At 34.6% G+C, this 17,897-nt stretch overlaps 1 protein-coding gene across 4 annotated transcripts in view; it reads left to right on the forward strand.

Annotated features, from left to right (window-relative positions):
- The window catches only part of LOC148284192 (uncharacterized), a 36,968-nt gene that overhangs the window by 16,260 nt on the left and 2,811 nt on the right, over window positions 1–17,897 (forward strand). For 3 of the 4 annotated variants that reach the window (XM_088242520.1, XM_088242519.1, XM_088242521.1), the window contains exons 2-12: window positions 894–1,158; window positions 3,649–3,771; window positions 6,124–6,236; window positions 9,403–9,528; window positions 9,613–9,737; window positions 11,254–11,483; window positions 13,763–13,917; window positions 13,992–14,105; window positions 14,245–14,298; window positions 14,378–14,525; window positions 17,336–17,697. In XM_088242520.1, the coding sequence (XP_088098646.1) occupies window positions 921–1,158; window positions 3,649–3,771; window positions 6,124–6,236; window positions 9,403–9,528; window positions 9,613–9,737; window positions 11,254–11,483; window positions 13,763–13,917; window positions 13,992–14,105; window positions 14,245–14,298; window positions 14,378–14,525; window positions 17,336–17,697 (1,788 nt within the window). In that variant the 5' untranslated portion in view covers window positions 894–920. Of the gene's footprint in view, window positions 1–893; window positions 1,159–3,648; window positions 3,772–6,123; window positions 6,237–7,297; window positions 7,428–9,402; window positions 9,529–9,612; window positions 9,738–11,253; window positions 11,484–13,762; window positions 13,918–13,991; window positions 14,106–14,244; window positions 14,299–14,377; window positions 14,526–17,335; window positions 17,698–17,897 lie in introns of those variants that run through there. The other variant, XM_088242522.1, reaches the window with a different exon arrangement.

Consider the following 17,897-nt stretch of genomic DNA (forward strand, 5'->3'; position numbering starts at 1 on the left):
TTCTCCAGAGTATGATTGGTTACAGCTCTTCTTTCTATTGTTGCGTGGTACTGACGAAAATCCTGAAAATATGCCGAGCTTTTATGTTCCGGATTGACAGCGTCCATATAGACTGTTACACTTTCTAATATGCGGGACCAACCTGCCAATGGTTAATCCTGTTGAAAGGGCTAGTATTGCTTTTAATATTTTTCACGTCTCTGAGGGAGATTTTCATTACAAGATTCTCTTATTTATTTAGTAATTACTTTTTAATATAATTATAAAATACATAATTTACTGCCTTAGAACGGGAAGCTATCCCTAGTTAGGCAGTTTAGATGAACCAACAGCAAAAATACGTATGTTTACTTTTACTACTTAATTAATTCGTTGTAAAAATAATTACTTGTAAATTGCTGTAATAAATATGTAAAAAATAAATGAATAAAAATTTTACATATTCAAAATATAATGTATATCTACCTGTTATTTTCATATATACCTGATTTTATTGACTTTTTAAAAAATATTTGTTTTCGTATGAATTAAGATTTCATATTTTGTAATGCACCAAATGTATAAATAAATCAAATTGAAAAATTGATTTAAAAATTCATACGTGTATTGAATATTTCGTTATAATATGTTTGAAATGGACTCTGTCCGTTAAATCAAATTAGGGTTGATTAATTTGTGTTACATTAATTTCTTTTATTTAGTGGCTTCTCTTAGATAAAAATCCTGCAAAAGGAAATCGAGTGGAGATTAGTGCATAAAAAATTATCATACAATAAAATTAATCGATTCCTGTAATTTAATCGTGCCATGTGGATTTTTAGGAATATCTGAAATGATCCTGCATATTTTAATTTTCCTTTGACGATGTTATACTATCTTGTTTTCTTTTTTAGGGTTATAAAGATTCCATTTCATTAGCGATGAACGGACCCCCTAAGCATGTAAATGGTAACGGAATGGCGGCGACCAAGGTCAACGGGTCGGCGCAGAAAAATGGACACGACACGGAGTTTATTACCACGAAGATGAGGGAAAACAGTGTGAAGAGCAACCACAGTATAGAGGACGATAGTTTCTCCCAGGTACGGGCTGGCGAGACGAGAGTGCTGGTCATATATACTGGGGGGACTATTGGGATGCTGAGAGATAAATCTGGAGGTACGAACATAATATCTTCCTTAAGCAATCAATAGTATTTTTATCATAAAATAAATAAAAGCAACTTTGTTTTTAACCACACATTTTTTTCTACCGACTGATTTTTAAGCAATACAAGCTTTTTTATTAAGGTATACTTAACTTATGAATTCTGTCCTATTTTATTTTATCAATGTTTAAAAAATATCTTCCTTTATTCCACTCCTGCCTAGTTTTAAAGATCGTATCCATCTTACATTACGCTTCCTATCCTTACAATCGAATAATGAATCTATAAATTTACCTAAACTCCAAACTCTCCAAACTCGTAGGAACATGGCTGACGCCATTTATATATATATATAACTTTGAATAACATGATAAGATTCTATCATTTATTAATTTTAGAATCCCAGTAACGCAGACCAGAAACCGATCTCGATTTAAAATTTCTTAATGTTCCACTACATCTTTTCAAAATTAATTTGTAAATAGAACCTGCAATATGTGTAATCAGAAAATAAATTGTATTGATATTAATAACATATCTTTAAAATCCTTTAAAAATGAAATTTCCAAAAAAAATTTCAAGTTAAGATGTTGCGCCTTAAATCCGCAGCCTATAATATGCAGGTTATCCGCAGTTCTGTATGTAGGCCTGTAGGCACATAATAAATGTACACTGTATGGTCAACTAGAGTTGTATTATAAAGTATAATGTGCAACTGTGTGACCAATATTTAAAAGTAGATATAATTTTAATTATTATTATTGTATTACATTTACATTTTTAGTAATATTATAAGTTTGGACTTTATGAAATATACTTGTATCTTATAAATTTATAAATGTCTGTTGGCTTTCCAATGAAATAAAAAAAAAAAAAAACAGGACAAAAATTTATTATTGCCATAATTATGCAAAAGTTCTGTTACTGTACGCACACAAACATTATTCTCTACCCTCCATAACTAATTACACAAATACAAGAGTTATTAGAAACTCCACCCTGATCCTGCAAAAACAATTAAAAATTAATACAACTTTCGGTCAAAGAGGATTGGCCTACTACTCGGTTAAAGTGTACAATCTACTTCCATTGTCCATAAGGACAATTAGTAAGTACTCACAATATAAAATTGCTATTAAGTAATGGATAGTGAAATTGGGTTGCGCACGGGTCGATGAGTGGATCAAGCCAAATAGGTAAAAATTTGTTTCCTGATTATGAAATTTTGTCTACAAGTCTATATGAATTTATTATTTTTTTATGATTATGTAAGTTCATATTGCTTATTATGTTTACGATGATAATTACGTTTTTTATTTTCTTATTATGTTGACTATGTTAAAAAACTAATTTAAGGCATGTTTCATTATATTTATTGTAAAATGTTTCCCTCGGCACGACATTACTACACGGAATAATCTACTCACTAATGTTAGGGACGCCCCTTCTTTATATACATTTAAGTCAAGATTGAAATGTCACTATGTAAATATTTAAATTGTTTCTTTATCCTTCTTCTTTCCTTCCCATCCCCTCTTCTCTCTTCACAGTATAGTGTTATTTTTTTCAATATATATATTTTTTTGTTAATCTTTGCTTTTAATTTTTGTATAAAATTGTGAGATTCAATATGTCCATGTATTTATACTTTTCTCAAACTGAACGGTTTGGGTAGGTAGAAAGAATCGCCTTAAGGCAATATGCCCGCCCTTATATGCATATATATTGAATATGTATATAAAGTGTCAAATAAATAAATAAATTATTCTGAATACAAAAAACAATAGAAAATTGTGAAAATATAAATAAATAATATGAAGCATAATATTTAGTCAACATTGATAAAAATAAAATAGGATAGAGTTCATTGGAAGTATACCTTGAAGAAGATTGTATAGATTTGAAACCGGTTGGAAGAAAAAATGAAAATAAGTGGTTAAAAACAAAGGTGCCTTTATTTATTTTTCATTTCTCGTATTTTTTTTATTTTTTCTTTTCTATGTGAACACCTTACTGGGCGTAACCCAGTAACCATAAATCCAGTAAACATTTTTAAATAATATATTTAAATGCATTCGGGTCATGGTTTTGCAATGTTCGGGTAACACATTTAATATTTTGGGACCCAGAAACCTGAAATTTCTTTGCCCGTATTCAGAGTTTATGGTAGGCCTCATGTCCTTTAGTTTGACTTCTGGTAGTGTGAATAGAATATAATATTTATATGCAGTAGGTTTTTAGATACAAATGTAGTGTTTTTGCCCTTTTGTAATAAAGATAAATGAATTCTGGAAAAGTATTTATTATATGTATGAACAAATAAGTCTAGACACTATTTGAAGCGACACCCTAGGACTTCCATTAAGTCGTAATGAAACTACCTGCGTTTCTCGGAACGGATCAACCAAATAGAGGTTGAGAGTATATCGTCTCCATGTTAGTTATTTATGAGACATTTACAGTTTGCAATGAAGAGTAAACATGGGCAATGTACTTTACAGCTCTGGCGCCGGCTTCCGGAGTGCTGGCGGAGCGGGTGAAGGCTCTACCCCAGTTACACGATGCGGAGTATGCGGCCATCATGATGGGGGAATCCACGTGGGAGTCCACTCTCGTCTTGCCAGGTAGAATTATAGTAGTATTGTTCTTTAAAATACAATTATTACTATTGCCACACGAAAAAAATACTCGGTTTTGAACGGTTTTACCCCACACGGCCCTTATTTCGATGGGAATTTTATCTTCAATTAAGAGAAGAGTTATCTTCAATTGTCTATAAACTGAAGTCAAATATTCTGTACGAAATTGTTTTAAGTGTTATTATTATTATGTAACGAAATATTGTGATAGTTTTTTGTTTAAAACATATAACCGATGACAAACTATTATTGAATAGTTTATCGGGACAAAATATATCCTAATACTTTGTTTTCTTTATAATGTTTTAATATTGTAATAATATGTATATTTTATTGAATAAAGACTATAAAATTTAATTACATGTTACAGAAAAAGATGCTTCAAGTTTTCATAAAATAATTCAGTTTCGTTTAAAAAAAGTCATTTTACTTTATAGATAATGATAACTCTTTTAACTTTCTATTGTAATCGGGGCCCTAGTCAACCCTTTGTCGAACCTTGTTAATGATTTTATTTTATTTATTATTTTTCAAAGATTCCTATGTACTGCTATTCGTCGACTTACGACCGCGATCGGTTCCGGCAAATAGTTTTTATTACAATATTTAAAAATTTGGTAAGGTATCCAAAATAAAACACTTTTATTGGATTTAATTCTACTTTTTTTTATTTTTTTAATATGTGACGTGTTTCGTCTTGTTAAGATATTATCAAACTGATTTAAATATTGACAAAGTTTCCTTATTTACTAACAATAATTATTGCTGTTTAATGATACAGGTGTACAATAGTGCATATAGTTTATGGGTGTATTAACAAGTATTGAGGATTTTTATATAGACCGAGAAAAGTAAACTAATCAAAAATCAATTAGGGAATACTGAGTGCATTTTGGGTATATTGGGAAAGCCTTCCATTATTTAAATTATTTGTAGGGTTACAGCTTTAAAATTATTATAATAATTAGATTTTAATATTGATTTCATTAACAAGTTTTATTTTTAAAAATAGCTGAAACTCTGCATAAGTGTATTTAGTATTTAGCGATTTTAGCAATTATTGTCATTTTGTTAGTTTGATAATGTTCTAAAAAGATGAAACGCATCACATATATTACCAATTTTAATATGGAATTCTACAAATTGTCTGCATACACAATAAACAATATTTTGAGTTTGTCCAAATGTTTGTAGACAAAAGACTGGATTTCACCCCCTAGGGAGTCATTAAGATTAACAAATTACAACAGGGATGGAGAACATTTTAGAGAAGGTAAAATGGAAGTCTAGGCATTTACAGGGCTTAAGACTTGTCATTGGCTGGTTAAAATCAACAGATGGAAGAATTGAAGAAATATAGATGTTTAAAAATAGGCAAAATGGTGAATGTTACACGGTGTGTAAAGTGCCCTCTTAAACCAGCCAATGACAAGTCTTAAGCCATGTAAATGCCTAGACTTCCATATGCCCTTATCTAAAATGTTCTCCATCCCTGTTGTAATTTGTTTAACAGGTCGTAAGTTGATTTGGTCGTAAGTCGGATCATGCAATAATTTCCTTTCATATACAATTACTTTTGCTGCGTGGTGATATTTTTATACGACGAAAGTGAAATACTGTGTCATTGTCATTTATCGGGTTTCTCTGTTTCTTTTCATACTATTTTGAGTTGGTCTTTGGTTGAATAATCATTACCATTCCCGATACTTGAAAATCTCGATGTATTATATTGTTTTTATTTTTACATTTGTTACAAATAAGTTAATTATTCTACAGTAAAAACGGTTTAATATTGTATTCGTAAAACATACAAAAACATGAAAATACAAGTGTTATGCATGGAAAAATTTTATTGGTGGCTTGTATGTTTTTTTTGCATAAACATGGTGAGCTTTGACGGGATCGTTTGTTTCCTCTTCTCCTCGGGTATTTCACAATATGGGCGAAACACATCGATTCAATCCTCGCGAATGGTTCGATGCTTGGGTCCATTTCTTCAAAATATGCAAGAAGTTTATTCAGAAGATGTAAACCTTCGGATAGTCTCTTGACGTTGAATTTTCTTTCTAGTGCCTCGTGTTCTTTTTCTTCTTCACTTCTTTCTTCCGCGCCACCTTTAGCGCAGGCGGACAACTGATCGCGGATTGTGGCCGTAAAGTCGTAAGTCGCATAGGTCGTAAGTCGACGAATATCAGCATGTTCTTTCACTGGGATGTCGCACTTTATAAATGCTGTCTATTTTATAAGATATTATTTATATTGTATCGTCTCAAAGACGCCTGTAGCTAGGAGCAGCTTTGAAACTGTTATGATTTTGTGTAAAAAATATTCTCCCAGATATTGAACATCACGGGCGCAGAATCCTGTACAGAATAGACGAGTGGGAGCCACTAACGGACTCCTCCAACATGTCTATCGATGACTGGATCAAGATAGCCAAAGAAATTGAGGTATGGAAATGTATATAAAAAAGAGTAATTTGTTAATAGCGTGGCACTCCCAATATTTAAAACATCCCATACCACACCCGTCGTCCATACTAATATTGAAGTTGTTAAAAAGTACATAGTTTTTATTTCTGTGGCTTTGAGCATGATTATTACACTTGTGTACATTATTAAATTTGTGTACATTTTTACACTCGTTAATAATAATCTTAATAATAGAGAGGGTACAGAAAAAAATTCTGCGCTATCTGTATCTCAGGGAGTATGGATTTTACCCGAGGCTTTTCCCGACTTACTTCTTACTAGAGATGTAAGGCGGTAAAATTACCGCGGTATTTTACGGGAATTATACTAGATTTTGGTAAAATACGGTATTTTTCGGTATTTTACGGTATTTTTCGGTGAGAAACGAATTTGACGTACTAATTTTTATTTCTCAAAGATATTACAAATACGAGTAGATTTGTTTTAGGACACTTTACATGACTGCCAAAACCAGGTGTAGATCCATCGGGTAGTTGTCGAGATTTATTATAAGTATGGGACGTTCAAGGTCATTCGGTATGTACTTTTTAAACTTTTTTTTATAAAAAAGGTTATTATGTTTTGAAGCTTAACAGGATTGGTGTAAGTGGTTCTTATAAACATTGTAACTGACAGACGTCTTTATGTCAGGGTCCAACATGTTAAAAACCTTGGGGCCCAATACTGTAAAATGCCCCAGAAAAAAAGGCGGTTCTATTTTTAATTACCTCAAAGTTTTATGCTCATTGCGAATCTTGCTTTAATATTTTGTTGTGTTCTGTTTTTTACTGAAGACCAGAAATTTGTTAGAACCTCCCTTACATAAAGCTGCCTGTCAGTAAATTTGTTGTTTCAAATACAGTAAAGCGTATTCCAGCTATTAAAGCACTTTCTCAATATTTTTTATGAAATAAGTGTTTATCGTTGAACGAGATTAAAAGTATCGAACCTGGGAAACTATTATTTATTTTAAAGGCAATGATTTTGTATTCGCAATATGTTATGACGTAACAGTTTCCACAGTTCGATAACAGTATTGTTTATTGAGGTGTGTGAGATCAAATGCTTTAATGTTTTATGTCAACTGACTTGGGACATATTACTTGATCTTTCTATTAGTATCATTACGCATATTCACGATGATTATGCCGCCGTAGCTCGTGTCAATTGGTACGGAATAATATGTTTATTTATTTCTCTAAGTGGGGTAAATTGATTTGTTTTTGAAATATAACCTCATTTCACATGATGATTGGTGCTAATTTTAATGTTCGTTGCCAACGAGAATCAATATAAAACGGAGAAAAATATAGCATATCGACGCCGGAAAGGAAAAAGTTACCAAACGGTATGTAGAAACTCACTAAAGTACCGATTAAAGTTTTTTTTAAATCAATAAAATAATATCATACAAACGTATTATTTTGGCGTAATTTGTACATTTTAATAAATAAAAAAAAGAGATCCATAACTAATTATAAGAAATATAAAAAAATATTGGCTCTTCTGTAAAATTGCTACACGTCGCTTAGAATTTTTTTTCTTTCCTTCTTCGATATTTATTTAAAAACCTTTTATTTAAAAAAACACATTTTACTTTACTTTGTCCGCCTCATTCGTTTCGTTTGCCTCGCACGTTTCCCCACCATGCAAGAGTTCTCGGGTTCGATTACCGGCATGGTCGACACAAAATATTTTTATAAATATTGTGTTTTTACACTGAAATATTTCATAGTCCCTGGACTTGCACCTGAAAAGTATGACTGAGCAATCGTACCTTTATGTAACAAGAATGATAAATAAACGCTGCGGTTGGTGTACAAATTAAGTGCCCTATGCACCGCAAGGAGGAAGCAACTGCAGAAAAGAAACGATGCAATCAAAATGCATTTTTTGTTTAATTAATAATCAATTAATACTTTGAGTTAGAGAAAATCTTTGCAAACCAATACTGGATTATATTGATAGTGAGCTTATTAAGTTTTACAAAAATGGAAGCTTCCTTAAGAAAAGATTATCCGAGTCTAGGGATTTACATGTTATATGTTTTAAATCCCTGTTTCAAAGAAGTTATCTATCTCTCTTCAAATATATTTAAGAATTAAAAAAAAACATGTAGTTACATCAATAATTTATTGTCAGAAGAAAAAAAAAAATAATTGTGGTACGCGTATAATCGATAATTGTTACTATTTTAAATATTATTCCTGCTTTAAAATTTGCAGAATAGAAACACCATAAGAACTTACCAAGTAGGTAGGTAGGGGCAAGTGGTGTACCTTTGGACAGCTTTTTAATCGTGGTTATTTTTTTTTCTCATATACATCTGTCAACAAACAGAGATTTATTTTTTTGTTTCAGATTAAAAATTTTATTGCCTATGGCTCACTAATTTTAAAAATGCTAGAAATGGCACCCATTTGATTTTATGTCAATTCTTAAAAAATGTACCCGTTTACACGTGGATTTAAAAATAGTTTTTGACTTAAAAGAAACTATAGTTTATTGAAAAAAAGTTTTAACACTATTGAAAATCGTACATTGTCACGAAAGAATACAAATGTAAAAAAATGCAGGCAGGTACATACAAAAAGTATGAACACGAAAACGAATTACATAGAATTTTTGTTTTGGACGTAGGTATAATTCATAATTTTTTTTAGGAGCGAATGAATCTGATTACTCTAAAATGGCACAGGAATTGTGACATAGAAAACTATCTGCATCTTCTACTCTCCAGAATTTGTCCATGGATACACTAAAAATCTCAAACCTTAAATGCAACAGTTTTTTTGATTTTGAGGTTGAAGAGGTTAGATGTAACAAACACACGCTTAGACACATAAATAATACTTTCAAGCATACGTATGTAATATACAAATAGTAAAAACCAGACTTCATCATGTGGTAAAAAAGCGGCAACTATGGCATGAAACTTATCTTTTGTTGTAAATAAATTCAAGTTTGACAGAAATGTGTTGTCAGCTAACAAAAATAAAATCCCAATATATAGATATGATATTTGGGGAATTTTTATATATTATATTGCCAGAGATATGATGATTGTTCAAAGGTACACAACTTGCCTCTATTTTCAAAAGAAAAACAAAACGGTACAACAACAATCAAACGTTTATGTTTATAGGAAAACTATACAGATTTCGATGGCTTCGTTATACTCCACGGGACCGACACCATGTCCTACACCGCTTCGGCCCTTTCCTTTATGCTGGAGAACCTCGGTAAACCAGTTGTCGTCACAGGATCGCAGGTACTGTAAATCAACCGCTAACGAATCATCGCTGAACAAATCGGAAGCAAACGATGACGTGTTGATCACGACGCTTTGTTCTAGATCCCCATATTCGAGCCGCGAAGTGACGGAGCTGATAATTTTGTATCGGCACTGATCATAGCAAGCACGCTGGATATACCAGAAGTTACCCTGTTCTTCGGAAACAAGCTGTTCAGAGGAAACAGGTAAGTTTCCCGAAATACAGAATCCCGAAATCACATTTATCATGTCACCCATTTCTCCCCTAAATCCTCTGTAAAAGCTTTTAGTTGGTTTGTCCACGGCATCAGATTTCCGTATTTTCATTTCAGCGAACATCGGGATGTCGATCACTCGACTACGGCGCCTCCTAATTTTGTCAGTCATTTTTTCTTTCAAAATTTCAATGCATCATTTCGTGTGTGGAAAAATGGGAACACGTTATGTAAGATTAAGCTAATGGCATGGGAGACGTATGAAATTGTCATCGAGACCTCAGGCAAGGCAAACAGACACTAACACACCCAAGGCGGACTAATTTGCACTCAATTTTTTCATCGAGTCAAAAACTCTCGTCCAGGATTCTTTCACACACACATATGTAACTATCATCATCATTCCCTTTCCGCACCTAATGGTGCATAGGGCACTGCATTGGTACACCAATCGCAGCGTATCTTGATCATTTTTGTTACATGAGGGTAAGATTGATTAGTCTTACGCGTCAGGTGCCAGTCCAGAGACTATGAAATATTCTAGTGTAAAAACACCTTTTAAAATAATATTTCATATTAACCATGTCGGGAATCGAACCCGAAACCTCTTGCATGGTAGACAAATACACTGACCATTACACCACGAGGCCGACAAAAAAATGTAACTATACCTTCATTCAATTCTAAATACGGATCATTAAATAATGGATAACGATTGTGCAATAGGGAAATTTCACGTTTTTTAAAAAACTTTTTTTAATTATTAAGGGTCTATGAAATACTGTCAAGTAAAAAACTTATTTGTGACAAAAAAAATAATTTTAATTTTAAATTTTGAATTCCCGCAAAAAGAGGTCATTGAATTGGCCATGTCCCTAATACGTCACGCTTCGTATTAATTTTCAACTTTCTTCCTAACCGTTAGTTTTTTATAGAACATCGTCACAAAACTTGACGTCTATCAATGCCGCACATGTCGCGTTTTTCTAGAGACATATTTTTAAGTAATTTCTTTTTTAAAGTTATATATGAAAACATTTCTCTATAGTATTCATATTGATTTTGAAAATACAATGAATTATTCAGAAAAAAATTCATGTATATTTATCGGTATTCGTGATATTTCCCTATTGACTATGACCCTCCGTTATCGGAAAGAAATCATTCAAAATCGGATCCGATCGGAATATGGACGAATACGGACTGCGATGTTTTTTTGGTAAGTAAGTCTTTAGCATTGATTAAATTTTTGTATAAGTTTGTCCTATTTTTGGTTTCGATCAAAAATGAAATTTCAGGACGTCTGCGAAATGTCTTCCTATCGGTTTCCCTATTACTATTTATTTCGCCAATAAACGAGTTGCTTTTTAAAAACTACAATTTTATAAACCGCAATTTAATTTAATTGAATTCAACTGTATTCATTCTTCCTTTCACTGTGAGTTCGGCAAATTACGCGGAGGTCTTGTGCCGGATACTGTCATTTTTCCTCATGACCGCGTTTCAGGACGTCCAAGGTTTCCGCCGACAACTTCGACGCGTTCAACTCTCCCAACTGCGAGCCCCTCGTGGTGTCCGGGCTGTCCCTCCAGGCGGACAGCCGCGCCGTGTTCCGGCCCAGCGCCATCCAGGGCTTCAGGGCGCACACCCAGCTGGACAGGGACGTGGCTCCGGTGCGGGTGTTCCCGAGTATCACGGGGGCCGCCGTCAGGACGTACCTCCAGACACCGATCAAGGGTAGGGACACATATCGATTATCCTCGTAGGTCGCTATAATACTTATTGCTCACGTAGTACGGTGGATAGATTCGGATCTTACCTTCATCAATTTTCGAATGTTTTCTCGTTATATTTGATACCAATCATCATGGTTTTTAAATATTTTTTTTCGCATCCCTTAAGTTAGACGTAAAATAAGTAAGAACCTATCTAAAGTGCAAGAAAAAATGAATATTTTATAATAAATTAGGGGCAGGTAACTTTCAGCTGATATGCCCCTATCTTGTCTTTCTAGGGTGCTATTATAAATCTTCTCGCGTGGGTAGAGATGAAATAAATTTGGGATTTTTATTTATTTATTTATTAACGGACATTGTCCATGTATACAATTTATAAGGTTTAAATATTACAATAAAAGAATAGTTTAAAACATTTTAAAAAAAAAGAAAGAAGCATTGACAAACATAAGGGACATCGAGACAAGATCTGGACTATTTATTTAGTGCTCGTTTAAATCGTTGTAAACTTAAACCAAAAAAGTCCAGATCTTGTCTTGAGTTAACAATACGACAAAGGCGGGTCATTGGAGAATTTAGGCCATAGTTTGTTCTATGCTGATCGATGAACAGTACTTCATTGTTTCTCAATTTTCGAGTCGGAATATTGAATTTTACTTGTCCCAGTAATGATGGAACATCGATTATACCATTTAGTATGCCGAACATATATATGGAGTCAATATTAGTTCTACGTTTTTGTAGACTAGAAATATTTAACATTGACTCTATTTCAGCATAAGAATAATTATCTCTCTCTAGTCCGAGCATCCACGCTATTTTTTGAAGCAAGCGATGTTAGACTGATTTAATGTGATTTATGCGATTGACATAGAATGGAGACCAGACCACTGAGGCATATTCAAGAAGAGGGCGAACAGTTGAGCAATAAAGAGTTTTGAGTGTACGGACATTAGTAAAATCAGAGGATATTCTGTTAATGAAGCCAAGTAATTTCAGTGATTTATTTGCTGTATTATCTATATGCTCGTTGTATGTCAGTTTATAGTCCAAAACAACTCCTAAATCTCTGATGGACTTGTTGCTTGCGACTGCACTTTCCTTCATATACAGAAAATGTCCTCATGGAGTGGATTATTTGGGATAGTTGCTGAATGTACATCTTATGCTAGGTATATGTGCAGCATGTAATGTATATGCGTGTGTATGTTTTATATGTGCGTTCATGTGTGTGTGCGTGAATCGTGTGTGTGTGTGCGTGGGCTCGGAGTGTGCATTCGGTATATTTTTTTTACTACCAATGATAACCTCCATGGAAAACGCAAATGTTAACAACTATTCTTTTATCACTTGAGTCTCTTACTTATTATTTTTTGTCACATTTAATATTTACATCTTGTGCATAATTGATGAAAACTTAATTGGTATTTTTATGTTAATAAATCGATATTTTTAATACTTATTATGGACGACTGTATTTTTTCTGATTAAAATAAAATAAAATGAAATATGACCATACTTATGATTCAACGTCAAATGAATGTCGATCTATAAAATATCAACAATAAAACTATTAAAAAATGGAAAAAAAAACAAGTGCCGTTTCGTCAATTCAACCTAAGAAAGTGTTTTGGGTAATGCTTAAGATTGCAATAATGTTTTAAAAGAAAATCATCATATTTTGTTTCACGTGTTCATATTTATTAAAAGTGTGGCCATGTGTGGCTATATATGAAGCAGAGTGTAGTCGCACGCAAAAAATAAAAATCCACAAATTAACTAATCTCTGCCCCCGCGAGAAGATTCATAATAGCATCCCTGGGCTGGTATTTTGAACGGAATTGTGCGTGAAGAGATCGCTCTGTTAGCGTGTATTTAGTGCATAAATACGCGTTAATAATGCGTTTTCTACGCGCGCTTTTGCGTTCAGAATACCACCCCTGGTAAGCTTATTTCACTTCCTGAATATGTGCACAATTTGTTTTTTAATGTTTTAATACTCGTACACGGTGGCGTAACTATTTCTCGAGGCAATTCATCGCATCAGGAGACCTGCCATCGATGAAATGCTTAGCTGGATTAAAGTTGGACTTTGGCTTCTCTAATTTCATTAAATAAATCTTGTATTAATTGTGTATTTCACCAAATTCGCTGTCATAATACCCATGCAGAATTTTATAAATATTTCTAAAATAAATGAATACGTTTTTCATTTTCGTGGCTTCACATTATTTTGCGTAACTGGACTCGGTGAGTTTGTACGGACAATTGTAATTTCAGGAATCGTTTTGGAGACCTATGGGGCGGGAAATATTCCTTCTAACAGGAAGGATATCCACGAAGCGCTGAAGGGAGCCGTAGATAGAGGAGTCCTCATCGTCAACATTACACAATGTGCGAGGGGCAGCGTCAAAACTTTATACAAAACTGGCCAGGTGGGTCTAGTCACGAGGGAAATTAATGCTTTAAATTTAATTTCAGGTATGAAATTTTTGGTTCTCTTTTACAGTTTGTTTCTGAATGCGGGATTGTGTCCGGATATGACATGACTCCGGAAGCGGCTCTAACCAAATTATCGTATGTCTTATCCAAGGATGAATGGGATTTTAAAACAAAATGCAGAGTGAGTATGTGTAATAAAAATATATTGTATTGCATATTCCCTTCTCAAAAATATATTTCAAAAGAAAGGTGATTAAAAAAAAACAATTGTAAGAGTAAAACTTAAATGCAATAAAACAGTTGCTCGAATATTGTTTCAGATGATGGAAACCAGTATCCGCGGTGAACTGACCAACGGGAAATGTAAAGCCATGGTAAGTTGTCTCGACTAGTTGAGCGTTACTCCTGTGATCCGCAGCCGGCCGAGTAGGTAACGCCTTGTGTCGTCCGCAGGACTTCTCCGTGATCGACGCCGTGGGCAGGTGCGTGGGGGCCTCCGGGAGCAAGGAGGCGGCGGCGGTGTCCGCCGAGAGCGTCATGCCAGCCCTGCTCACCTACGCCGCCGTACATTCCAGGCCGGAGCTGATCGACACTCTCGTCGGTAAAATATTTGTTATAGCCAATTGTTATATTTCTGCAACATGACACGTTTTAACCGTCCTTATAATTGCTAGTTTTTCACCGTTTTAAATTTAATGGTGTGGGTGAAGTACGAAGAAAAAAATCAATGTGTCCAAATAACTCAAATATTCTGAAGGAATATAAAAGGGTTTAAAAAGCGTTACGCGTGATTTCCAAAACACGTGTTTCTTTTGAGTAAGCAGACATTTTAGGGAAAATTTAGCTGGATTTTCATATAAAGACAAAGTTTAACATCTTTAATTATAATAAGCATTAATAAGCCATAGTTATAGTACCTACCTAAATGATACCTCCATGGTAAAATTTACTTTTAAACAGTCAAAATCATATTATTTAAAACGGCGTCATGTGTACAAGAAAAACAACAGCCGTTACAACCAAAATACAACATTTACAAATAACCCAAAATTATAGACCAATTATAATTTTCTTATACAGGTTGTTCTTTAAACCCTGTCACATCCGAAACCACGATAATCAGTATGAGCACGAAGGCATTATTGGCGCATTAAAATAAATTTTTAGAACGACTAAAATCTTAAAAAATAAAATATGGGAAAAAACAAATGGTTGCTTACTTCTGAAGGTGAGAAACGAGGAGGGGGAGGGGGGAGTCTAATACACCGTCAACCGCACGTCCGCGCCCTCTCGCTACTCTCCTGCAGAAGTAAGCAACCATTTGTTTTTTTAAATATTTTATTTAATAAAATGTTTTTCGTTCTAAATATTTTTTATATATGTCTTCTTGCCTATACTGATTATCGTGGTTTCTGATGTGACTGGGTTTAAAGAACACCCTGTATTACTAAATACAAAGTAAAAAACATACTTGTGTAAAGTCATTGCGTATCACCCCCACTTGTTAAAAGAAAAAAAAGACACAAATATGAAAATAAAAAGTTTTTTGTTGTTAACTTGGTCAAGAAAACCTTTTCGTCGTATTATCAGCACGAAGTAACCCTCAATTATTGTATTTTTCAGACAATAAGACGCACTTTTTCACTCTGAAAATTCAACCAAAAATTGGAGTGCGATCCGTTGTGTCTTATCGCTCAAAATATTTATTTTTCCAAAACATTGTTAGATGAATTTTGGTATGCGTCTTCTAGTCCGATGCATCTTATCGTGCGCAAGATGCGGTAGCCATTCGTTTAAACATCAGAAAATAAATCAAATATAAAAGTATACAAAAAAAAGTATGTAAGGTTTGATAAATACAGTGAGGTTAAATTATAATTATTATATACAGTTAAGGCTCTTCGAGACCTAAATTTAATTTAAACTGATAAAGGGAAAGAAAGATAAAGTGATAAAAGAAAAGGTCTAAGATATCCTGCCAAGTAAGATCGGTAACTAAATATATGTAATACAATGAGACGACCTTTCGTGAGTTTAGATCTGCGTGTTGCAACTTATTACATCGCACCGACCGTTTTCGCCAGAAGGAAGGCAATTCAAAAAAGAAAACCATTTATCTACACTTTTAACCTTAATTGGTGGAATCTCATACCACAATGCCCTAAACGCATTCGAAAATAAAATTATCTGTCTACTGCTTCATAAATCTTGTACTATTTCGAAATGTGTAGGCATTTTTCAAAAGGGGCTGTGGCCATACTATGTTCAGTGTAGTCGTCCTTCGTTTACACGTGTTGTAAAGGAAACAGGGCTGTCACAAACGTACGATTCTCTGAATTTTTACTGAGATTCGATAGTGAAAGGGAGTACAAAATAAAATTGTTAAAAAAAGAATCGCCATAATAAAAGTTATATTAATACTAGCGGACCCGACAGACGTTGTCCTGCCCGAACGTTAGCTTGCCTGCTATAAGCTTGGAAAAAGACTTTTCATTGACAAGTAGGTACCTAGGTACTTTTTTTTTTTTTTTTTTTTTTTTTTAATAAAAGAAATATTTGCGTTCTTATGATTTACCCAAATATTTAATTTTGAGGGCCATTTTCAACGAGTTGTAAATAACTCACTATTAGAAAATGGAATCAAGTTGGGATAGAGTGGGATTCGAACCACGGACCTTTGGTCCGTGAGTCCGAGACACTAGCCACGGGACCACAACCCGATCACCCCACTTGTTTGTGATTAAATTCCAAAACTGAAAATTGATAATATTAAAATATTGGATTTAAGTAGGTACCTAGGTACTTGTTTATGGTTGAATTCCAAAACATAAAATAAATATTTTTTTTAAATATGGCTTTCTTTTTACAAACGTCAAACTCTGGGCTTATCACCAACAGAGGGGTGTAGGAAAACGATTTATAAAATGTATAGAATCTAATATTATTTTAGTATTACTAAAAATCCAATAAAAAGAAATAAATGGGTGGAAATTATAAGGAATTTAAGGTAAGGATATGATTCAGATCCACAATAAACAAATGCTGTTTGTAAACATTCAAAAACAAACTTTTTTTATACGCAAAAAAACAACATCTTTCCATTTTTTTGTAAATGCATTCTTCTCGAATGCAACCCTGGTAGATCGACGAATAAAACATTTATGCTCCTTACTTCTTTTCAACATATTAGATTGAAGATTTTAATACCCACGAACACGCACAGCGCAAAGATCTATATTTCTCTGAAAACCGCACGTAAATCGGTTAAGCCGTTAGAAGGAGTTCAGTGACATAACACGTACAGAGGAATTATAAAGATGTATTATTGCTCTTTTTTACATACATAAACATTGACAACATTTTTGATTGATGTCAGATCTTGTAAGTAAGCGAGAGCGTGTGCGATTGCAGAGTTCGGCGCCGACGTGTGCGGGACCAACTTCGACGGCAGGTCGGCGCTGCACGCGGCGGCGTGCCTCGGGGAGACCGCCGTGATGGAGCGGCTGCTGCGCGGCGGGGCCAACGTGCACCTGAAGGACCGCTACGGCAACACGCCGCTGCTGGACGCCATCCACTGCGAGCAGGCCGCGGCCGTGGACACGCTGGCGCGCTGCGGCGCGCACCTGGGCGCGGCGGGCGGCGGCGGCGAGCGCGCGGCGCAGGACGTGCTGGCGGCGGCGGCGCGCGGCCTGCTGGCGCGCCTGCGCCTCTACCGCCGCGCGGGGGCCGACCTGGGCGCCGCCGACTGCGCGGGCCGCACGGCCCTCCACATGGTGACGTACCCATCACTTGTATCTACATCACCCACCGTCCAGGGCAAACTGTGGCAAACGCGCTGACCGCTCGGCCACGAGGCGGACCGAGGACGGAGATTATTTGTATATTATTACCGAGAACTTTACTAAACTTGCATAATGTCTTGTGTATTGTTTGTGAACAATAATTAAAATAAAATACAGGTATCGTCAACAAT

The sequence above is a fragment of the Micrasema longulum genome, unplaced genomic scaffold (assembly GCF_059751315.1).
Source record: "Micrasema longulum isolate JH-2025_06_02 unplaced genomic scaffold, ASM5975131v1 h1tg000141l, whole genome shotgun sequence".
NCBI lineage: Eukaryota > Metazoa > Arthropoda > Insecta > Trichoptera > Brachycentridae > Micrasema > Micrasema longulum.